This window comes from Acipenser ruthenus, chromosome 16, assembly GCF_902713425.1.
Source record: "Acipenser ruthenus chromosome 16, fAciRut3.2 maternal haplotype, whole genome shotgun sequence".
Taxonomy (NCBI): domain Eukaryota; kingdom Metazoa; phylum Chordata; class Actinopteri; order Acipenseriformes; family Acipenseridae; genus Acipenser; species Acipenser ruthenus.
The window spans coordinates 3570496-3595511 of NC_081204.1; the positions used below are offsets into that span (position 1 = coordinate 3570496).

At 38.5% G+C, this 25016-nt stretch overlaps 1 protein-coding gene across 3 annotated transcripts in view; it reads right to left on the reverse strand.

The window, feature by feature from the left end:
- Positions 1-323: 323 nt before the first annotated feature.
- Positions 324-25016, reverse strand: part of LOC117412561 (fibulin-2-like) — a 54004-nt gene continuing 29311 nt past the window's right edge. Inside the window, exons 3-18 of one of the 3 annotated variants that reach the window (XM_058988448.1) lie at positions 22095-22206; positions 21363-21492; positions 20855-21041; positions 18528-18893; positions 15708-15830; positions 14234-14335; positions 12269-12409; positions 9693-9827; positions 7777-7914; positions 6017-6160; positions 5608-5736; positions 5361-5486; positions 4461-4577; positions 3357-3485; positions 2369-2492; positions 324-2089 (exon numbers count right to left, since the gene is read on the reverse strand). In XM_058988448.1, coding sequence (XP_058844431.1) covers positions 1732-2089; positions 2369-2492; positions 3357-3485; positions 4461-4577; positions 5361-5486; positions 5608-5736; positions 6017-6160; positions 7777-7914; positions 9693-9827; positions 12269-12409; positions 14234-14335; positions 15708-15830; positions 18528-18893; positions 20855-21041; positions 21363-21492; positions 22095-22206 — 2561 coding nt within the window. In that variant the 3' untranslated portion in view covers positions 324-1731. The remainder of the gene's footprint in view (positions 2090-2368; positions 2493-3356; positions 3486-4460; positions 4578-5360; positions 5487-5607; positions 5737-6016; positions 6161-7776; positions 7915-9692; positions 9828-12268; positions 12410-14233; positions 14336-15707; positions 15831-18527; positions 18894-20854; positions 21042-21362; positions 21493-22094; positions 22207-25016) is intronic. The other 2 variants (XM_058988449.1, XM_058988450.1) reach the window with 2 other exon arrangements.

Consider the following 25016-nt stretch of genomic DNA (forward strand, 5'->3'; position numbering starts at 1 on the left):
TGAATGAAGACACAGTAAAAAAAAAAACGTATCTCATGACTGCTGAGAAATTCAGTTAGGGTAATGTTTATCTGAACACTGTGACTCATGATGGATGTATTCTCAAAGTTTCTCTCTCAACTCAAAGAAATGCAATTTGTCATTTGTCAAGCGCAATTTGTCATTTTACCACCTAGCAAGATTGGTAATGACATTTGAATCAAAAGGATGGATAAGCATGTTTCACCCTACCCTCCCTAACTGCATTTCGCTTCTGCATACACCACTGCATTTAATTAAAAAACAATAAATAAAACAGAAGTGGAAATAAAGAGAAGTCTTCATTATCTTTTTTCTTAATTTATTTTAAAAGAGAATACATATCAAAAGGTTTGACTTCATATTAAAATGCATTTACTTTCCAACTGATTGTGCAGAAAATACAGTAATTAAGAGCTGTGTCCTCCCCCCCCAAGGCTGAAGAAGATGTATTTAGATGTAAGAAGAAACAGAGTGTATCGTCAATAGAACTATGCATGCTTTATAAAATTGGCAACATGCAAAATGGCATTGCTTATTAAATTGAGGATGCAATTCACCTAAAAATGCATTTTCATTTCAACCAGTACTTAAGTATTTTATATTGTTTTACAGCAAATGGAGTTTAATATGTTGGGACAACTAATGGGCTGAAATAAAAACAACAACAGCATTTGGAATTATTCAGCAATGAACATAGTTTTTAGACATTTTTTAGAAACTGCTATTTTCTAACTGTTAGACAAGCTTACAAAACATAATAAAAAAATGTTATATTTTAAAAAGTTGCTAAAAACTTTGCACATTACAGCTAAATCTTCAAATAAAATGTATTAGAGTGCCTAAGAAGAGAGTTTGCTATCTCAAAATTTGTATGCGTACTTATTGTAACTGGTTATATACATTATACATGATCACATTTTACCTTTTCTTTTACACAGTGGAATAAGATCACATGGCAGTTATCAAGCTGAAACAGTCAGTGTAAAAACCTTTGCTATTTTCTAGATCTGGAAGGGAAACAACGTCATGTGAACTCAATGATAGCATACAATTTCCTATAACCCAGCAAATCCCTCTCTCCTCTGTCTAGTATCATAAAGACGTCCTTTAGTTTCATGCTGTGTTTTCATTTTCTGTCACATTAGTTCTACCTTGTGCATGCCCAATCTGTAAAGATTGCCTAAAATGATAAGAATTACTTATTTTTTTCAGTCCTTGGTTTATAGCTTTAAGAAATATTATACAGCCATTGTGTTACTATATGTTACTATATCCATTGTGTAAACCTAATACTGATGGTCAATATTACCACATACTGCAAATAGGACAGCTTAGTTATTAAAAAAGAGAAGTGAAAGACGTGAGATGTGAGCCATTGAATGACATATTATTTCTGTCTTTGGAAACGTTTTTTTTTAAGGGACATAAGCATGAATGGCAATGAAGCCATTACAATGCTCTGCAACAATCGTGTCCCACACAATTTGTTTTTCAACTGCACAGTATGTCATCAGCACCACCCAGATGTCTACTAAGTTATAGAAATTCAGCATGGCTTTAACATTAAGGTCCTTGATATATTAGATATTATTTAAAAAAAAAAGGAATAGCATACAGTAAATGCAACTTCCACAGTAGCACATGTCTAAAATCTTAAAGTTAACAGCTTCATAGCTGAGCACCATATGAAATATGCCTGTCAGAAACAGCTTAGGGAGCATGAGCTGTTATGAACACGTAAATCTTAGCGAGGAAAGTGGTGAAAGCTCCTTGACGCCAGAGTTTCATTTCAACGTCTATCAAGAAGTCCTTCGGTTGCCGGACCTGCCGCTGCAGGTACACGGCGCCTGTGTAAGGGTTCAGCTTCCGGGTGCTGAAGTAGTTCTCTGCATTCCCGCTCGTTATACTGATAACGATGCTGTCCCCAGCATAAGCAGGCGAGGGCCCAATGCGGAATATCTGGGCTGGGACCACAATGTTGGTTTGGAAGCTCAGCTGATAGTAGGTGATTCTCAAGGGGCTGCTCTGACACTCCACGTAGTTTAAGCAGCTGACGCGTTCACAGCGCCTGCGGGATACAAACCAAGACACTGAGTAAATGAAACAAGGAGTACAAACCTGGTCTTAATCTTCCACAGGAATTGGGGGATTCATGGCCTCTTAGTTGAGATTTACATTAAAATCCCCTATCCTACGGATCTTGCTCCCTATTCAGAAAACATTGGTCAAACACTAACTTATGAGTTTTATCTGACTATAGTTTAAAAAACGTCTCTATAGACAACCGCATAATGAGAAGTAAGCATGTACCTACTGTATTAAAGATGCCATTATTTTCCATACTTACATGTCAGACACTCTTTTGTAGTTCTGTGGGCAGCTGAATGACAAACACCTGAACCCACCCTGGATATTATAACAGGTCTCAGCTGTTGAGCAATTATGAGCTCCAACAGCACACTCATCAATATCTGCAACACCAACAACAAAAAACCTTTAGACTATGTGAAAAAGTAATGTTCAGACATTTCAAACAGTTTCAATTTGCCTATTTTATATTATTATGTAAAGATATAGTCTAATCTAATGTTAATCTTACATAACCACATGAAAAAAGCTGCCTCGTGCTTTCTATTGCCAGAAGTCAATAGTCGCCCTCTCACAGCAACTCCAAACTGCAGTGCTTGTAATCACGCATTTCATCTTAGAGTCGAGATGCACTGTTCTGTACAGCTCGCAGAGTTCAACAGAAATTCAAATGAACCCTAAGGGATCTAAAGTAGGTTCTTTAGTTCTCTCTTCTTTCCCTCTCTCTCTCGCTCAATCTCTCTCTATCTCTCTCTCTCTCTCTCTCTCTCTCTCTCTCTCTCTCTCTCTCTCAATCTATCTCTCTCTGTGGTTTCCCAATAGGTTAATTAGGTATACTTAAACTATAAAATGGGAGCCAGATAAAAATCCTGGCACAGCACTCTAACTGTCAGAAGTGCTGTAAATAAATTGAGAATCCTGCATCAGAGAATCGTACTATAAGCAGTTATAGCACTTCTGGGCAGATGTTCCAGTTTCTTGTGGCTAATAATTGTACCCACTGGTCTTTTGCCAACTCCAAAAACTAGGATTTTGGGAAAATGAACCAACTTTTATCGTTGTAGTTTGCAGGTGTGTTCTGGTGCCCTGTACTTGTTACAGTCCATTTTTAACTTGACATCAGACCATCCAATTCCTGTTCTGATTTTAAGAGGCTGCTGTCAAAAGGGTGCCATGGACGTGCACGTGAGTACAGCCTTCCTACTGACTGTTAGACACATTTAAGGTAAGCAGCTGTCTTCTCTTACCTCGACAGGTTCTTCCATTGGGTGACATGGTATATCCGTGCTCAGGGCATGCACACTGGTAGCTGCCTGGCACATTCACACACTGGAAAGCACACAGATTGCCAATGCTCTGAGAGCACTCGTCAATATCTGCAGCCAAAAAAATGACACGTCAATTCATTCTACATTTACATTCGGCCACAGGAGCCAGTTAATGCATTTATTTTTCATCTCCTACAATGTGCTGAGTTAGATACAAAACACTATAGTGTATACCATATAACCCCTATAGAGGGAACCAAAGTAAGACATCTGGAGCAAATAATTTTGGCTATAACATATATAGTTTGGCAATGGGATGAACCAATTACTCTTCAAGATACACCAAAGCTCTTCATTTTAATGTGGGCATTACTAGACTCCAAAGATTTTGACCACCAAAGACCAAAAAGCAAAAAGTGGATTACCCTCAGCAAGCACTCATATTGGTTTAACTTGGATTACGCAGCTGCAAGGGAATCCTTGGGCCTCATCAAGTGCAAAGCCTTTGAAAACTTTGCAACAGAAAAGATGCCTCTTACCCGCCTCCAGGGAACCATCAATGGCAGAGTTTACCTTTTGAGCCTTGTCACCAGTGACAAGGAAAATCAATTCCTTATGACAGGAGATGATTCTATTGATTCAATACTGCACACATGGAAATGTTGTGTCCAACTACTGATCAGTGTGGGCTATCCAGCTCTGTTTCCCTGTAACTCGTGTTAAGAATGGGCTTAACCAATGCTTAGTTAAGAAAACGCAGTAATGTATATGAACATTTAAAACCGTATACAGTAACATTATGTTCTGTATTGCTAGGATTGTGTGACAGTATTAGGGTGATTAGAAAGGAAGTTTCCCACATCAACGCACCATTTCTCACAAACTTACTTACTTTCTAATCACTCTGTACATGACACTGTTTAAAATGATCTTGTTTGCTTTGTCCCAGACTCCGAATTGCAGTAGTGAATGAGTAATACTACTCTGATCAAGAAAAAGAAACAACACAATCAACCTGTGATTTGAGCGCATTAGATGCATATGAATAAATGCATGCAGATTAACTTTAGAGACGTGCATTACCTTCACAAGAACGTCCGTCCTCTTTAAGATAGAAGCCTTGTCTGCAATAGCACTGGTAGGAGCCATAGATATTGGCACACTCCTGACTGCAGGGGTTGTTGTCACATTCATTTACATCTAAATTAGAACAAACACACACAGTTCTATTGTATGCAATAGTGCAGTATGTATAGTCATGCCACTTTAAGATGTTTTGGCACTTGAGTATATTCATCATTCTTGAATGTATAATATGGCAGACAGGAACACGTCATTCACTAGGTGTGCAGGCAGACAACACTTGTCACTAAGTGACAACCACAGAGGCATTATTTCAGAGAAAATGATATAGATTTGCCTGTGTAAAGAACCTGCCAGTATCTCAATTCTGTACTCCATTAAAAGCAACACACTGACAATGTATCACATCTTCTGTGTAAAAGACAAAAGCAAGTTAACTTTTTCTTTAGAACAAAAAACACAAGTCACACAAATGCGGGACTTTACTGTGATAAGTTTTAGGTGATGCTGGTCCTTGGCAGTAAGTCGCCCTTTCTGTGTTGCTACTGAAGGACTGGTCTACTGCGTCAATCCAGTAGGAATGCATTTAATTATCTGCCTCATGATCAGATAAAAACCAGTACCCCAGCAAACTGAGAGCATTTGTACCTACAGGCATTCTACTGAACAATTTAATCTTCCTCGGTAGAATATGTACTGCAAACGTGCCCATGACGTGGCGTCAATTGCCTGTGAGTGTTTTTGTTATTATGAGATGTGCAGCAGGTTATCTGAATTGGGTAAATCCAGTGCTGCATCAAATCCACAGAGATGTCCTCATTGTCCATCATGAGCTTCTGTAATGCTTTTCTAGCAGGTGTTCATGGTTTGATGATCATGTTCTGTGAAACACAGAGGTACCTTCACAGTTCTTGCCATCGAACGCTAATGCAAAGCCCGAAGTGCACGAGCACCGATAGGACCCGGGATTGTTCTCACAGGTTTGGGCACATAGCCGTCCTGGGTAGCGCCAGCATTCATTTATATCTGTCGGCAAAAGAGGAAGTAAGACAGGTAAAAAGAGTGCCTTTGACCCTGACATCCCCCCCTCCCCCATAGCAGATCATTACAAAATGACAACTGACGACTCAGAAATGTTGCTGCTTACCAACACACGTCCTGCTGAACATGTCGTACTGGTAGCCCGTCTTGCAGTCGCAGCGGTAAGTGCCAGGCAAGTTGTGGCAAATCTGCCCCTCTCCACAGCGGTGCACTCCAGCTTGGCATTCATCAACATCTGTATAAAAAAACAAAGACATTATAAATCTCTTACAACATGTTTCCACGTACAGTACACGCCCCAAAGCTGTTCATGTTTCAAATGATCTAAAATCAAATACTGTTACTGAAATACCCCAAACCTCGTTATCGAAAATTCTATCCAAGATAGACATATAGATACGCACCAGGGTGATATGATACAGAAAATGATTAGAGGGTACAGTTCTTAAATTATGCTTTTTAGCTTTATATTTGTAAACATGTATCTATTATTCTTAGAGATGCTGAATCCTTACCAATGCACCTGGTTCCATCGGGGCTGGCATGATAGCCTCTGCTACACATGACGATCTTCCTCTGACAGGTATAAGAGCCGACCGTGTTGATGCAATTGAATCCAGTAGAGCAGGGCTCTATTAGGCTGGTGCATTCATTGACATCTATTCCAATACAAGAAGAACGTTGAAAGTTGTGGCAGCTTGTACAAGAAAATAATCCACACCAGAAACATACAGCGATGCAACCGCCAGCCGAGTCTCCAAATCTCAACCTACCTTGACACACCTTTGGCATTTGCATTTTCTAAAACACCTGTATGGTTTTGGATCAAGCCTAAGGGTTTTATTTTTGTCATTTGCTCTCATGAAATTTCACTGTGTAAAACACTACCCGGTCAGACAGACGTGTTTCTGTTTCTGCTTCTGTCAATGCAGGGGTTGTGATATGATGAGCTCAAATGCCTTCATCAGTGTTTTTGAGTAAACACTTTCATAGAACATAAACTCTGCCTTTTTATTTTTATAAAGATGTTTTTCGTTTGGGAACTAAGCGTGGTTTGTTCCAGTGAACGCTGTATAACTGTGAATAAGTTTAATTTCATTGGCCACAGAGATATGGGGACTTCTTTCAGAAACTGCCTTCCTGCAGAGTGCTCAAAAATAACAACTTAGTGTTCTTAGAATGCACAGCAGACACCAAATAGATCCGTCTTTTAAGGCATGACGTTAGCAAAGAAAAACAGCTGGAAAAATAACCCAAAGTGCTGGATTTAAAAGGGATTATGAACACCCAATCTAGTTTTAGATTCATTAGCTGTAATTATTCAATATCAGCACTGTGTGTGGCTGCTGGTCCTTCTAGTACAAGACCTGCTGTAAACACAGAGCATTTAGAATACTGGGAGCAGCTTCTCTTACTATGTGCCAGGGTACTGGCCTAGCCAATGTATCACTGCTCATGTGTGTTGAATAAAACATTTATCTAGACTTGCCAACTTTTCTTTCTGTGCATCTACGTTGAGACATGTTGATGCTCTTCAATTTTAGTTGCCAATGCTAAAATAATTCGATTTATCAACCAAAAAAAAGAGCAAAGAAGGTTTCCAAAAACAAATATTAGGTTTCAGAAGAACAAAATCTTCATATGCTGCAGCTATGTTAGTTTTCGTGTGATGTTGAATAACATATTCTGTGCTTGTAAATTTGCTCCTGTGTGTGTATGTGATTAGAATGTATTATGTGCTGGAGCGTGTGTATTCTATGTTTCCCCTCGTGGGCTTCATTAAGAGAGAGAGAGATGAATGAAGGTGAAAGCTTTGTTTCGATTCTGTGCTGCTATTCAAATGTAAATGAAAGATACTGTAAGCCAGCCCTGTTCATGATGTTGAATATCCTGAAACTGCTCTTGAATTAGCAACAATCTACTGTGAGTACCAAACTGCATTTATTATATCAAAACAGACACAATAAAAATGTGCATTAACTTTAGGGGGGGGGGGGGCTATTAATTCTAAGCAATTAAATGTTAATGCTGTTTAATAAAAGTATACACGCCACAACTGTAACTTTGACAAGAAGATAGATTTTTAATTGCATACATCGCTCCTGTCTGCAATGATTGCAGCCCTGTGTTGTGAACTTGACTCCCACAGATAACGTTCAGCCTCCTGGGCACAGGATGTATAATCACTACCATACAGTTTATGACCTAGAGCAGAACAAGCCTTTTAAAATGAGCTAGAGCATTTGAGAAGAACCTGTAAACGGTTTAGTCTTACCAATGCAGTTTCCATTCAGGTCTTGTACAAATCCAGTGAGGCAGCCCTGTTTTGGATTACAGTAGAAGGAGCCCGCAGTGTTCTGACACTCCAAACCAGCATTGCAGTTATGACTTCCCACCGCACACTCATCTATATCTGCAAACAGGAGATTGCAATACCATTTTTTTACAAGGTAACAAAAGCTAGTAAGTACATTCTTGGTACGGTAGATTGGATTACATAGTACTAACAGGCACCACTTAAGGAAGTTACCTCAGGCTGCTGGAGGTAATAGACTAGCTAGTTATGGCTGAGGCAAAGTGACACGTTTCTTTGAATCTAGATGCAATAAACAATATGCCTGGATCAATATGATTTTTTTGTTGGATATCAGACAGGGTTGTATCCAGAGCAATCTGCGATTGTATAACAGTGTTTTAAAAAACAATTGTTTGAGTTGTTTTTATATCTTAATGTGTAACAACAGTGCTAACCATTTTTATCACAAATTGAAAAACAACGTTCCGAATGTCTTCAAAATAGACAGGCAAACATAAATCCAGTTGCTAGTAAGATGAAACATGGAAACACACACGCGGATGCAGGATAAAATGCTTCTGCTTGAAGACTTATGAAAATGTATATTGCAAAACTACAACAATGCTGAAATTCCATTGGTTTGAACACTGATGGGAGAAATACTGTAAACCCAAGCTCTTCCATTCAAAGTGTGTGAATTACTGTAATTGTACCAGTAGATGGCACTATGGTTAAAGATCAGCTTCGTCGTAGACAATTTCCCGAAAGAAACACAAACAAAAATGACTTCATTAGATGCTGTAATGTTTTGTATTATAGAACTGACCCCTTTTCTATTACCCCTGCTCCCTGTCCCTCCCAAATGGTCCTGGCATTTTCATTACATTAACACTCACTGTACCCTCAGTTTTCACCTGCGCTCAGACAGAAATCAGTGAGACTCAGGGAATGTAAATCCTTTACGGGGAACCTTGGTCTGGAATGAAGTGTTTTCAGTTCAATCCCCAGCTCCTCTACAGAAATATAGTTAAGAGAGCAAAGCCGGAATCTCTCTTTCCTTACAGGCTTGTGTATTCCCATGTCAACCAGTTGTCTTAACTCTGTGTCTTTAAGATTATATTTATCTGTCTATCCAGGTGTCCCATGCTGTTCATAGGCGTAGGATACACAGATCCCATAGGTTTGTACTGATATCCTGATATCCTCTCCAGCAGGATCGCCCATCCCAGTACATTGTAACAATCAAATAAAGACTGGATAAACCCTTTGAAAAGCACCCTGGTATCATATATTATTATACAAATCTAAAAGAAAACTAATAGGCACTAAATTAACTTCCCATTGGGGCATGTACTGTATGTTTTTTTGCTTTGTTTTTCAATAGGAAGGTTTCACTTGGAATTGTCCCTCCTGTGTTACAGTAACTGCATGACATGTTTATGATGCTATAAAATGGTATTATAAAACTGTTTAATTAAATGTTTGATTTAAAGCTATGGATTTAATTCATAAAAAACTCTACCACTTAATCTGTTTTAGATTTCAAGTATCTAGGAATGCCTTACAAAACAAAATAACCAGCACAGTTATTCATTAAAGACTCCATTCTCAAACTGTTTGTAGGTTACAGATTTGATTTACAAACAAAAACATGCACCAAACAATGGGAAACAAGAGACTATCACGACAGCCACAGGTTATAGAGGGTGCTGTATCCATCTAGAGGCCAATCCTCCACTGCAACCCAAACAACTACACTCCTGTTGTATACAATAATGGATTCCAAAATCCCACATCAATATATTTTTTTATTTTAAACTTGTGGTTGACCTTCCCCGTTCTCTTCTCTTCCTGTGTGCCTAAGAGAACACGCAAATAAACAATCTATAGTTTACCTTCACAGTTGTCATCCTTTAGCTGATACCCTGGGGGGCAGACGATTTCCTTCTCGCACGTAAAGGATCCAATGGTATTAATGCATCGCTCCCTAGCCTGGCAGTTGTGTGAGTCAGTAAGACACTCATTAACATCTGCAGAAAAGGACACAAGAAAAACCCACTTTGGATCGAATCTTAGGAGCAGGCCTTCATATTTTCCACAGGAGGGCCTCTGTAAGGTCTCTGGGAGGAATACATGACATGGTTGGAGTGAAATGCGGTAGTCAGCTGCCATGTTTACATGCGGTTGCTAAGCACATTGTGGGACAGCAGATGGGGTTTACAAACAAATAGGAGGAGCTGTTGGTCATTCAACAACTTGTGTGCGGTGTGTTCTCTGTTTTATGAGATACGTATTCAAGTGTAAGATTTATTGTCTCATGACTAAGTGAAAAATAACCACATAACCTCTGCCTGAATTACCTTTTCCTGCCTTTCCTTGACTCAATGCAGTTCATTCTTGCAAAATGTTTGGTGGTTTAAAAATGAATGTTAGCAGATGCCCTGCCAAGCTCTCAGCACCAGAAAGCAGATCACCAAGGCTTACATTCAGTGAATGTACATTTAATAATATAAATGTGACATGGATGTATGGTCAGAAATACAGGTTGCTGTTCGTCACACTGTATTCACACTGAGTGTGTAGCTATAGCACAAACAGCAGATGTGGATGTTTTTCCTTGGCTGAGTCATTTTACCAATGAAAAAAAGATTTCTGAACAGCCTCCTGGAAATTGCATGTGGTGAATGGCATGAGAAGCAGGAAAAGACATGGATCATCAACACAAGACATATTATGAATTTTACCAGCTTTTGAGATAGCCGGTAGTATATTTATTCAAATGAATAAAGTGCCCCATCGAAGGAAGTGCCCCATCGACTTGACTTCCTTTATAGAGGCATTAGCCAGAGACACATGCAAGAGTTTGGGAATTCCATAGATCTACCTTTTACTAAATATTCAGTACATTCACTGAACACTGATATACTATAGGGGCATCTTCTTTAAAACAAGTGCTGAGAAGCACAGAACAACTAAGGATGGTTCTTTAATAAGAGAAAAGAACATTGAAATAGAAAGGATGAGAGTTCTGTGGATAACATACAGTTTGACATATCTTAATTCAACATGAAATGCTTTTATCAACTAGAGAATCATAGTGCAGTAAATGGTGGGTAAAGTGTAGAGGAACTGTAATGGGTGAAAGCAAAACTGCAGATAAATCCATTTATAAATCAAAAACTAAAGAGTGCATATAACTTGGTTTATATTTCTTGTAAACCAAACTCAATGCACATCAATTGCAACAAATTTACACCACTGGAAAGTGAATCCCATTGCAGGGTATGCTAATGCTATGGGCGCTCTCAGTCCAGGATATTCAGCAGCTTTGAGAAAAGGGTGTTACAGTGTGCAAATGAGGCTCAACCTTACAACCTTCAGCTTCTCATAAACCTCCCACAAACAACACAACTGAGTAATCAAGTTCCAATGCGTATGAAGCAAGGTTATATTTTCAGCAAGACACATCTTGTACATCTATCACAACCGGGACTCTGCTGTGTGATTCAGATCCTCATTGATTCCATGCCTAGGCGTATTTCTTAATGCTGTTTTTAAGTTCATTTGACACAATGCAGTTTGGCATAGGTTACTGCAGTATTCCTGTGTGACACACAGTGAGTCACCCAGAAGGGAAAGAACACTAGTTCATGGTTCGGGCACCACCCCCTGTACTGGCAAAATCAAAACACTTGGGGTTTGAGGCTTGCAGTTACCAAAATATTTTTCACATGATTAGCCGATATTCCGATTCTAGAACAGGGACACTTCTCATCAACCGTACATTGAGCTATTTATTTCCTTGCATGTTTTTATTGGCAGTTCAGGTGTAGATGGCATCTGAAACGTACCCATTTTTTCTTTTGGTAAGAGCAGTAATATTGCAATCAAAGCTATGTGAGAATCAAACACTTGTGTAACACTGGGTATTTATCTAGCGCTGGCTAGCAATTTATTTGTAAATTGCTAGCATTCTATCTTTACATGTGAGTCTGGGATTCAATTTAAAAGGCTGCTGTGTGCAATTGATTTGTTTTGTATTTGTATTTTTTTTTTTAGCAAAAAGCAATGTTATGCAATGACAGAAATGAGATGAAGGCTGAGCAAGTTTATCTATTACTGTGACGTCACCGGTACCTCAAGATGTATTTAAAAAGACACATATGGATGTTCAGGTGATAAGACGGCAGAAAAATGCATCAGACGCTGCAGTTTGCCGGACCTTGCCTACTGTATTATAAGCTTACAGTACAAAGCTAATGCAAAATAGAACACACATATTGTTAGCATCCAAGGGAAAAATACAGGTACACAAAGACTGACGAATTGCTTATCTTATTTAGCGAACCGTTTCACAATTTGCATTTTCTTTCTTTTACTGGGAATGGGAACCGGCAATCTGAGGACTATCTGCAGACCGGGATGAGTTGAAACAATGCCACAGTTGACTGGTTGGTTTCTGTCATCTTACCAATGCATTGCTTATTCATGTCGAGTATAAAGCCCTCGTCACAGAGCTCTCTGATGCGGACACACTGGAAAGATCCATTGCTGTTCACACACAGCTCTCCTCGGAAACAATTATGAGTGCCGGAGCTGCACTCATTCACATCTATACAAATGAAGGTTAACCACAGTGAAAAGGTAAGCCAAGTCCAGCTGTTAAAAAGAACAAGGTGTGCTTTCAACATGACCATTTTCATGTGCATGGTGATAAAATGGGTTCATAATATAAAGTAGTGTATAATGCAGTGGTACACCAAGTTATGTTGTATCGGTGTGTGTGTAGTAACATTAGATTTATCAAGTGTAACAAACAATTGGATTCAAACAGCATGGTCTGGTGTTATAGTGCTGACGAAGCTAAATGAAAGAAAAATCAGACACACAACAAAAAAAAACAACAAACAACTTTGTAAACAGTTCATGGAAATTACAATATTCCATAAAACGTTTTTGACAGTCGTTGTCACTTTTTTTTGCCATTTTCCTTTTTGTCTAACAACCTTTGAAACTACCACTAAAATACAAACCAAGACCAAAGTTATGTTTTTGAATTAGTGTCAAATGCTCGTCTTGTCTGAGACAATCTGATATATATTTTTCATGCACTGACTAGCCAGAATAGCTGATTCTGTCCATATGGCTAACTAATTAAATATTTAACTCCCTGTATAGATCAGACTGGTTCAAAACTGGCCACCTACATTTTACACACATGGCTAACTAATGAAATATATAACTCCCTGTATAGATCAGACTGGTTAAAAACTGGCCACCTACATTTTACACACATGGCTAACTAATTAAATATTTAACTCCCTGTATAGATCAGACTGGTTCAAAACTGGCCACCTACATTTTACACACATGGCTAACTAATGAAATATATAACTCCCTGTATAGATCAGACTGGTTCAAAACTGGCCACCTACATTTTACACACATGGTAACACTTAAAAAAAAAAAAAAAAAAAAAAAAGGATAATTCGTTACAGATCAACAAATAGGAAATAATGCGTGAACTGATTCATGTGTCGAATAGTTTTGAGAACACCAGACTTGTCTCCACACAATACCACCAACAATAAGCTAACGATTGATAAACATTTCTCTGGTGTTCATTAAACAAACACCAAAGGTAACATCAATTACAATTAAATGGGTTTACTTTGTGCATTTCTCTTAACACTTTTGCGGAGAGCAGAATTCCTAACAAAACAGACCACCTCTGTTTGTGTATTGCTTTTTATTTATATGTAACCAATTACGGTAGTGTCAGAATTACATTCCTTTCAATTAGCTCCTCATCATGACGATCCCAGATGTATGTACTTATTGAACAGATTTTTATTTGACATTTAAAGGTTTGTATCTTTCTCAGCCACACTCGATGAATGCTTGGCCTTGTTTTGCCTCACGAGAGGTACGTTCTGCCAAGGTATTTAAAGCCCAGATTTCAGAAATGTATTGGGGCCCCTAAACCATGGCATGGAAATGGCTTTAGAGCTTGGGGAAGGGGCCTTAAGCTTTCTGGATCAGCAAGACTCTTCATGCATATATTATGGTAATATACAAATGTAACAATGGATTAGTGCTGTCAGACAGCACACGAGGATCTTGTGACCAGCTCAGCCTACATATATGACTTTACACAGCACTCCAAAACTGAAATCCTTGGGGGAACAATGTACCATAGAATCACATGCCAAGATTCTTTCCTTAAGTCCCGACACAACCAAGACACTGTTCTATGGTGACACTCAATAGTACAGTGTGTTCCACGGAAGCAGTGTACATGTGTTTTCAATTAGGTTGCAAATCGAGGGGTATTTTCAGGAAGTGCCCGTCTGTGTCTAGAATGTGCCTATTAGTAGCTAAGAAATACTATTTTCAAATGCAACTTATCTACAGTATGTAAGAACGATGTACTTACCTTCACATGAAATCCCATCCCCCATTCGGGCATATCCTGGGAAACAGGAACAGGTCACCTCCCTTCCAACCTGAGAGCAATGATGCATGCAGCCACCATTGTCTATGATGGGGGGGAGAGTATTAAACAGTATAAAAAGTAATACCCAAGGCATTTCTACACCCCTGATACAGTAAGTGTGTTTTATAACAATGTGTTTACCTCATTAATACAAGATTTTAAGGTGTTCTTTACATTGGGGAATAAGAGGCTGTATCTAATTTTATGACTAAAGCTGAGGGAACAAGAAGCCACTTTGTGGCTTGGAACTTGGATCTAGGAGAGTAGGCTTCAGGCCACTGCATGGCACACCAAGGGAGACTTGGGGTTTGATATAGCAACGTTGCCTCAAACTAGGTCTCCTGGAACCAGGAGACCTAGTTTGGCTAAGGCCATCCTTTTTAAATTTCCAAAAGAGAAACACACCATTTTGAAATCTCAGTACAAACACTGACATTTAGTATTTCTGATCTGCTGTGGTCTGGAAGATTTGGAAGGCTTTCAGAACCTTAACACAAGCTCCCCCCCCCCCCCCTCCCCCCCCCCCAGTTTATCAGTACAAACAGCTGCCCTAGGATCAACAGCAGTCTTACCTCTGTCGTTTTGACCATATTGGCTTATAGTGAGGAGTTAGGGTATTTTTTAAATCATTTTCAATTATTTACTGTATTTATTTTCTCTCATTTGAATTTGCTCTTATTTACTACTGATTCTATTGTATTTTATAACTGCTCTCGTCTGTAATGTGATATTCTGTAATGTGATACTTTGTAACAACTGTAAGTCGCCCTGGATAAGGGTGTCTGCTAATAAATAAATAAATAAATAAATAAATAAATAAATAAATAACACTTTCATTACTTGTGCATTACAGCAAAGAGAGAAACGTGTATATAACAGCACTCTATTGCATTGTCTTGTTAGTATGCTGTAAATCTCTATGCATCATGTGGAATTTGGGTTTCTGTGAGAAGTTATCGCACCATGCTGCATTCTGCCAGAGTAAACATATTTCATGCGCCATTCATAACGGATTCCATAGATTTCACCAGGCTTCAAATAAAAAAGGAACTTATCATATGCCAACATCCCTCCTACTTCCAGCAAGTGCAATCAAATCAATTGTTCAGTTTCACACAAGCATTTTCATTTGTTTTTACTGAAATTATATTTATAAAACAGCTGTGACTACTTTCACAGTGTAGTTAAAAAACTGTTCACACCGCAGGACTGCACTCACTGTATTCAAATGCTTATTTTACACTTACTTTATCACAAACACGGTCCATGGCACCCAGTGTTTATATTGTAATAGTTTTCATTTTTTATTTACATAATACAAATCAAAGAGATGGGTGACTAGCATGTAAAAGATCTAGTGTGATGTGCAGCTTTTACATCAGTTAATACAGGAATGTATGAATGTGTCATGTACCTTTACACAGATCTTCCTCTTCAATGGGAATGGCAGTGGTAGGAGCCTCCATTGGAGTTGCCTCAGTAGCAGGTGTTTCTTCCTCCTCTATTAACCTGTTGTTGTCTTCATGGTCTTCATTTTCTACATATACAGAAACATTTATGAAAAGGATGTACTGAGCTGCTTTCTAGGCATAAAGACGTGTTTGAGAATTTGTAACTAATGTCAGGAAGCTGGTTTTAACCACCCTGGGTTTTTATAAAGAGTGGCATGAAATCTATTAATGTCTTCAAAGCAAACAAAACCTCAGTCTGATGGCACATTCAACGACATAGTGCCTTCAAACAGGAGTGAGCCCATAACATGAATCTACAAACATGAAACGAGTTCCCTTCTCATTAAAACTAGTTATTAAAATTTGTTTCCTCATTAAAATCAGTTCTCACTTGTGCAGGACTGGAGGACTCCAATCTCAAGTAGTGATCAGGCCCTAAGAATGTGATCTACTCCAGATATGGACATGAGCCTCTGACCTCTCGTCCACGAGTTCAAATTCAGCATCATTTAATGTGTCTATAGGTTTTTGGTTCGACTGTTATCTGTTAAAGGCAAAGCCACTAGTCAGGGTGGCAGTGTTTAAAACAGCTGGCAGTGCTCTCTTCCTTGTGTGTGTGGAATATTGCCTGACTGAAGCGAAGCCAGAAACATCAACGCCAAAGTGCCAGCTGGCATTGAGAGTTGCAGCCCTTTTGTTGAGGTATCGTTCTCATGCAGTAAGATGGTTTGCTGTGTTAGCCTTCCAGCAGAAGTCCTATATAAATAAAGCCCTCCATTAAACCGGTCTTATTTCCAGCACTCTACCCGTGCAATCAAGTTCTCTCCTAATGAGAAATCATACGATTTAAAAAAAAAACAACCAAATGATTAACATGTGCCCTCAAGGATGTGGACCAGGTATTGTAGTGACTTATAAGCAAAGGGCTATACTTTAAGATACATTTCTGTATAACTGGCTGTATCTCATATCTGCCTAATTCTTGACCACCCAAGCTTTATGTCTGCTTTTGATTTTGAATTGAGGCTAATTGGCAGCAGTTAAAGGCTCCATCAAAACACTGCATGGCCTCATCTTAATTCAATTTCTCCTCCTAACTCATTATTGCCCAGGATATTTATATCTTTTCATAACCAAATTCAGCCGGATTGGTACTCCAGTACCTTCAGATACTCTCTCCCGCTTCATTAAAAGGAGATCATTCTACACCGAGGTGCAAAGTATACTTACACCTGCTTAATTCACATTAGCAATCTCAAAGAATGTCCTTCCATGAAGGAGAATGTACACTTACAGGGCGTTCTTATCACACTCTGAACATTCTTATCACACTCTGAACGTTCTTATCACACTCTGAACACTGTTTGCTTGCTGCACTGTGGCTCTACGTCAACACAGGGGACAGAACACAGTCACCAACTAGAGCGACCAAAAAAAATAAAAGAATAACTACAGCAGTGTGTCTCGAGTCAGAGAACGGGCTGAAACACTCCAGACATCAAAACATTTATCTAACAATGGGCTTTCTTATCGGGACTTGGTCCGCAGTTTGTATTTAATGTAATCAGATAGAGGTCAGCAGTTTAACATAAAATGCAGGTTCAGGAAGTAATTCCATATGCCTAGCTTGGATAAAAAATTATCAGTCCCAATCAGAAAAGTATTTGTCACACAACATGGAAAGGGAAGGAAAGGATTACTGCGCAGCTAAGACCTGAAAAAATAATGGCTTGTAAATATGTACAAGCATTAGCTAAGTCACAGTAATCCTTGCCAAGAATGTACACCAAGTCTGCAACTGTAATTGAAGTGACAAAGGTGATGAATTCTAATAAGGTTAAAGTCAACACTAGAACGGCTGGAATCCATGGGAACTGGCTGCTTCCACCAAATTCCCTATATTTAAAAGTTCCAACTTCTAATATACCGCTCCTGTATGAACTGTACTGATTTAGCCTTTTATAGTGCTGGGACAAACATGGCTTTTTCATATTCGAGTATCCTTTAAAAATATTAACTAATTAGAATTTGTATTAGCTGAACAGAGGAGGTGTGAAAGGAAACCATAATGATACTGACTGGGGTGTGTGCTGGTTGAAATCTAGGAGTAGGGGTATCATATCTGCTGAGAGCTGATTTTGGATGGCTCCAAGTAGGATTTATTACTCTGCATCTGGCAGGCTACACTAGGCACGAACCAGTTACCTCATGGTCCCTGAGCGAGTTTCTGAACCAGTGAACAAAACTTCAACTTTGTTCATCTCTGCAGCAGTGGTGAGAATCATCTGTGATGTATATTACCCAGCATGCTCGGAGGCCTCAGAAACTGACTGCATCCAGTGTATGAGCATCCCAGTCATGTTTTTATTGGTTGTACGACCTGAAGCAACCCATTTGCACTGACATTTGATCCTTAAATTCCATTAACTTTTCTCACCTGCAGGGGTCATCATTAAAGAAGCGTGTCACCTCACACGGCACAACCGGTCATTTTATTTCCATTTTCACAATACATCCTAGATAATGTGTTTCTTGTAATTTTAACTGTGGTATTTTTGTTTTAATTTTTTTTTTTGTAAACAGCCTCCAGCAAAGATTTCAGATGTGTCCTATCATGTTTTGAACTTCAAAGTTTAAAAATAATCAGCATAGACAGAAAACTAAAAAAATATGACATTCCCCCGAATTTGCTCTCTCACTCACCCTGATCCACCAGCTCTTTCTGTTTTTAAACACGTAAGCATGCACAGCGTGACGGCAGCATCAATCCCGATGCCTCTCACCTAGTCTGCAGGTGTATCCGTCAGCCAGCAGGATGTGTCCTGGAAAGCAGGCACACTTGTAGGATCCCCAGGTGTTGATGCAGCTTTGGTGGCAAAGCTGTCCCGCATAGACCAGGCACTCGTCGATGTCATCTTCCTCATCAACAGTGTTTTCTTTCTTCTCTTTACCATCCTCTTCATCAACAGTGTTTTCTTTCTTCTCTTTACCATCCTCTTCATCAACAGTGTTTTCTTTCTTCTCTTTACCATCCTCTTCATCAACAGTGTTTTCTTTCTTCTCTTTACCATCCTCTTCATCAACAGTGTTTTCTTTTTCCTCTTCACCAACCACAGAGAAAGCCTCTTTGGGGTATTCAGTGTCTGAAACTTGAGACATAAACTACATTTACATGCAGGAATTCAGAATACCAGATACTCGTTTTACGGCTCCTCCACATGTAAAATAAAACTTAATATGGGTGTCATTCTGGTATTCAGTCATGGACTATGGTACATATAAACTACACTTACATGAGCTAAATGGATTATGACCAGTTTGGATTACTGTAATATTATGAACAATCCTGCGCTTGACTTTTGTGCCAAGTAAGTCCATGTTTTTGTGTCATGCCTGCCGCCTATTTGCACAATTAAATTGGTTTTGGAATTTGTCAGTAGCATGCTGGGACATCCCAGAGGAAATACAGGCAACATCCATCTACAATAACACATTATGATAATTTTCCGAAAAGTGAAATGCAGTCAATTAAATTCAGGAAACCCACAGGTTTACCCATACTGTTCCACAGGAATGCGTTTCTGTTTGCCCATGAGAATTATTCATTCATAAGCAGAAAACATCTGACACATTTCAAAAGCTTACCTACCTCATGCATCCTTCCTGTGAAAGGGTGGATATTTCCACAGTTAGAATTACCCTGCAGTCTTGGAAATCACTGAGGCTATTCCATTCTAATATATACAATGATGTACCTCAGCAATTCCATAGAGTAGTACTATGCACTGGGATAGATGGTTACCAGTTTGACCCACACAGAACCACATACAGCACAACACACATATACTATACCCTGTATGAACTTGACCAAAGAAAATAGCCATTAAAATGCCACTCAGGTACATATCTTACCTGCACAATGCTATGCGTCCTCTAGACTATAGCACCCATACAATGGTCATAATTACTATGGAACAATAAACATAAATATACCTATGCCCTACTGCCATACCCTACTGAATGCACTGTAAGCACCAAGCTGACAGCATCACAACACATGCTCAATCTCTTACTAACTCCAAGCAGTACGTTTTACTCAAGCGGTAACCTAAATAAAACATGGCACATAGACATCCTTAGCCTGCAGCTAAAATGGCATCGGATGCAATTGGTAACCTGTAGCCACAGGGATGTCAGTTTTTGAGGTTCTTGTCTTAACATGATACTAACTAACTGTACATTGAATTACACTGAATATTACACACACTTCCACATTCAATTATCCACTCAAGACAGGAAACTGTGAGGTCTGACCTGGGTCATCTCTATTAATATTAACATGTTCTTTGGTAACTTCATCCAAGACTATAACAGGGTTATATCTGTGAGTGACACAACCAGTTACTGCAACTGGCATGTCAATATATTTTTACACTAGCTGACAGAAATAGGGCCCAATCTTACCTTTAAAGTCCCTGAGTAAAATGGTTTGCACAGACCAGAGACAGAACCCCCTGACAGGCATAAGCTGCGATTCTGAAGGACAGGAATAGGATGCAACAAGCCACTGACAGGCAGAACAGAGTCAAGTGGCTGACTCTCACTGTTCTGTCAGTGTGGTTGCAGTGCGCTCATATTTTCAAAGCACTACAAAATGCTTAAGGCACAGAAATATATTTTCAGAAGATGAAGAAAAATAACATGACCCCATCATCTAACATCAAAATAACATGATCCATCATAGTGGATCCTTAAAATGGCCTAAACAAATTCTTAACCCTAACCCTAACTGCAGGCCAATGGGTTCATTCTAAAATAATATATAAGCGAGGCAATGGGGTCATATTTTTTTTTATCCGGATCCCAACATACATAAGAAACTCTTAATGGTAGGATTGCAAAAATGTTCCCAAGAAATCTAAATTGAAAAGACACCCCCCTTCTTCCACGACACACACACACTACTAATTCTAAAAAGGAATTTACATTTTTACACAGGGTTTGTCCTCCGTGGAAGAATAAAGAACGATAATAAACATTGTATAAAAGTTAAGGGCAAGATTATGCAGCATTGGTCCCTGTATGAGAGACAGCTATCAGGGTTGTTTACCTCGTTCTGGTAGTGACGTTGGCTCTGGCTCCGTTCTCTGTTTTAAAGTGGGCTGGACGAAGCCTTCGTCTCCCTCGCAGCATGTCAGGAACACATGGCTACAGGGGTATCCCAGAAACTGGTGGGCCTCGCAGCTGTGTCCCTCACTTCTGAGTTTTAAACCAAGAGAGCAACAGCTACAGCACTCCTAGGGACCAACAGGAACACTGTTACAAACTGCACCGGTACTTCGGTCATCAATGAATCATCGTTAAATAACACAGGATGGTATTCCATTTTATATTCTGGGCTTGAATGTGGGAACTAGAACTTGCGTTGTGTTTTAAGACAATACTGTGAAAACAAATTCCTGTCCTCTGCAAAGATGAGTTGAGATTTTTAAGAAGAAAACTAAAAATGAATGCTACTTTTGTTCATAGTGCTTGCAGGTGACCAGTTTAGTAAAATAATGAACTGTACTATGTATAGAGCACACATCTTTGACACTGTTTCCCAACATCAGCCTTGCCTTGTAGGAGTCTTTTCCACAGGTATCACTTTCATTCGCCTCACAATCTTCTCCCTCTTTCGCTGCGGTCATTCCAGCCAAGCAACTGCTTTCTTTTAAGTATCCTATACAGCACTGTTTCTGGGCAATTCTGAAAAAAAAACAAAAACCTGCTGACGCACATAATGCTAGTTAAACTTGAACTTTGAGTCAGTCTATCCAAACTTCCTAAAAGAGGCTTGACTCGAAAAATTCTCATAAAAATTAAAAAAATAAATAAGCCATCTCTCTTGCTTAACTATACAAGGTCTTTTTTGTTTCAACCTTTGATGACGGCATATGAATTAGCTGTTATCTGTTAAAAAAATACATTGTACAGTGCATACATGCATGCTTTCTCATTTAGGCAATTGCAGTAAACGTTTTATATACCAGACCTGTTTTTATCAAAGTCACTGGAGACAGTAATTACATTTTTTTATGTAATCAAAAATAGGGGGGTCAAGAATGAGGGGTATCCACTATTGTGTTAAATGTCTGAAAACATGTTGGGTAAAAATGTATGTCTGGCAGACAGACAAGTCAGAGCAATGTGGCATGTAAACAAGATTAGAATTGTGACCTACACTGTTTCTGAAACACGCACTTCTTTTCATTTATTGCAGTTACATTTGGACTTTTTATTTTTCTTAATGCAAACACTGTCCTACCGCCTCATATTTCAGTGTTTAACAAATGCCAGCTGCTACTTACCTACAGACAGATGTGTTAATCTCACTCTGTGGCATGTCAATGCACTGCCCATTGACTGAAGCCCACTGCTGTCCAGCTGCACAGCATGCTTCAACCACTTCTTTCACAGAAACTATAAGGATAAAACATAATAGTCACTGTATGCCCAAAACATATCTCCTCACTGGCTAAATCTGTGTGAGATCCGGTTTATTCATTTGCGATGTACGTATTTTGAAAGCAGGCACGTTTTTCTAAGAACACAATCCAGGGAAACCCACTCAGCTATAATGTGTCCTTTTCCTAACATTGCATAGTAAACCTGTGCAGTATGTAGTAACCTAAACCACTGTGGAATATTTCTGAAAAAAAAAACCCACGTTCAAATTCATCCAGACTTCATCATGTAACCGCTCATCATCAAAATGAAATGAAATACCTTAAGAAGTATAATTGCAGTACCTGAATTGCAGGAAAGGACACAGACCATAAGCTTCAAATTAGCAGACAAAGCCATATTTCTTTTCTTTTTTTCTTTCTTTCTTTTGTGCAGTCAGCGTAACCTGTAAGCCGTTCCAATACCACAAGTAAATTCCAAACTTTATTGATTTCCTTCACAGTCGTGTCGGTGGATTTGCCAACTGCATGTGAAACCAAAGACTAATACTTAGAATACCAGACGCCCGATTCACCGAACGGTGCCTCCTACAGTTAACAATCACCCAAGAATACTTGGAATGTGAACATTTTTCAGAAAACCTAATGATAGTTTTCAACTGTCTTTACCTGCTAAAAGAATTGCCATGGGGAACCCTACTCTCCCAGCATGCTACACATTTGTATACCCATTTAAGTGCTTGTGTTGGATGTACTATTCAAATTTAAATTCTATTCAACATAATGAACAAAATAAAGTGTACAGAGAATTTGATGTACTTATTTCATTATCAAATATCTTTCATATTTTGTATATTATTAATAATAATAATAATAATAATAATAATAATAATAGAATATGAGCAATAAGATACAAAGTGTTGATTGAAACTACAGTACTGTTCTTCCGAAGCAAATCAATTGAAACCGGAAAAAACAAACAGAGGTAATCAATTTGAATCTTATTTCATCCTTGAACAAGGATACCTGACTCCTCTAATATTAAAAACAGTAAATCAGAAGCTCTGGGTTGTCAATACTAGGCTCATATCTTGTAAATTTTAACAAGTCTTTATCTTTGATGTGGAAACTTAACAAGCATTTTCCAGCTGGTTTACTCTATCACACTTTTTATAAAAAAAAAAAAGAACTGCAGTATCCTACAGTCTCTTTAATGGCTTTTCATGATGTCACTCCATAGTACTGCAAGAAGAGACATTAAATTGCCCCAATTGCTTCCAACACAACCGCAGAATATGAGAGGAGCTGACCAATGAAGATTTTCCCAAGGCACCTTACCTAAAATAAAACATGTATCTTTGTAAAACAAATACAGGAAGCCTGATTGTTTATATTTTCAACACAAAGCACTGTGCTAAGTTTACAGTATTTTTTGCAACAGGTTTTATTATTAGTATTATTATTATTATTATTATTTAGTGCTTTCTAATGTTTTCTTGTTTTCATTTTAGAAAAAGTAATAGTGGGTGTCACTGGTGTTGAATTGTAATAATAAAAAAAAAAGATTCTAGTGGATAAAAATGTGGGTAGGGATTATAATGATGGATAGGGCAGGTTACAGAAAACCAAATGCATTCTTTATTAAGGCCTTCTGATTTAATGAATATACTGTACAAGTCAATGCTTCAGCGAATGTCAAAATGTAATATGTCTGAATTCTTCTAAATTCAGAAGTATTAAGACTGCTGATATTCAAAACATATTGAAAATGGCAAGGGTGTGTGTGATTACTGAAATGGGACAGAACAAGTCAAACTGACAGCAGGAACATACAGTACTGGCATATTCATCAGACACTTTTGAACTGTCTCTGAGAACGTACAGGGCTTTTTCTGACATGCCCACACATGCTAAATACCAGATCCTTAGAGCTTATAATTAGAGTGGTGCTATTTTGCAGTATGTAGTAAAAGGCTTGACAGTTCAAAGTTTTGAAGAGGTCCTTTAATCAAGTGATTTTATTTTATTTATTTTAAATATCCATCTTCTTGGCAAGGGTTCCTCTTGTAATAGGATGTACAGTTGGTTAGTGCCCTGAGCACCCTGATGTACTCATATGCTCAGATATGTTGAACATCCTAAATGATCATTATTGGTTATTGTGAAAATAATTGAATGCACTTCCTTTATTTAGTTTACATTGTTGTATCACTGCGATTGTTCAGGTTACACTTTTGTAATCTAGATATTTTGATGGTATAGAATCAGGTGTCTTGGTTACATCGTGAAGCTGTGTACAGCGCTTTTATCTTTTTATGTCTAGGTAAAGACTGTCAAACACAGTAATGACAAACTTGCATAACAAAATCTGAAATGCAGTAAGTGGACAAGTGAGTGAATGATGTCATTATGACCTGTTACAATAAGTGGACTAAACAAAATAACAAAAAAAAACATCTTTATTCTTGGCTTATCTGGTCAAACGTGGATGTGGATGGCCTTTTTGTAGCACTGTTATCGGTGACATCATCGAGGAGACATACACATCAACATGATTTTTTTTATTTACAGTGACAAACAAAAGAGGGAACAGAAGACCAGGCTTCATTGAAACCAAACAGGACCTAAAAGAAGCCAGATCGTTCCCTAAAGACCATTCTTCCATTTCCCAGGAAGACCACCCCTACAGTATACATTGAAACAAGCCTGTTTGTTCCATAGCTAACTAAACAATGGACAATGCAACCTCTATTAATAGTGAAAGGAGACCTGTTTTTAGTCAAAACCAGCTCTACTTCCATACATAAGGTTCCACTGTGTTTAAAA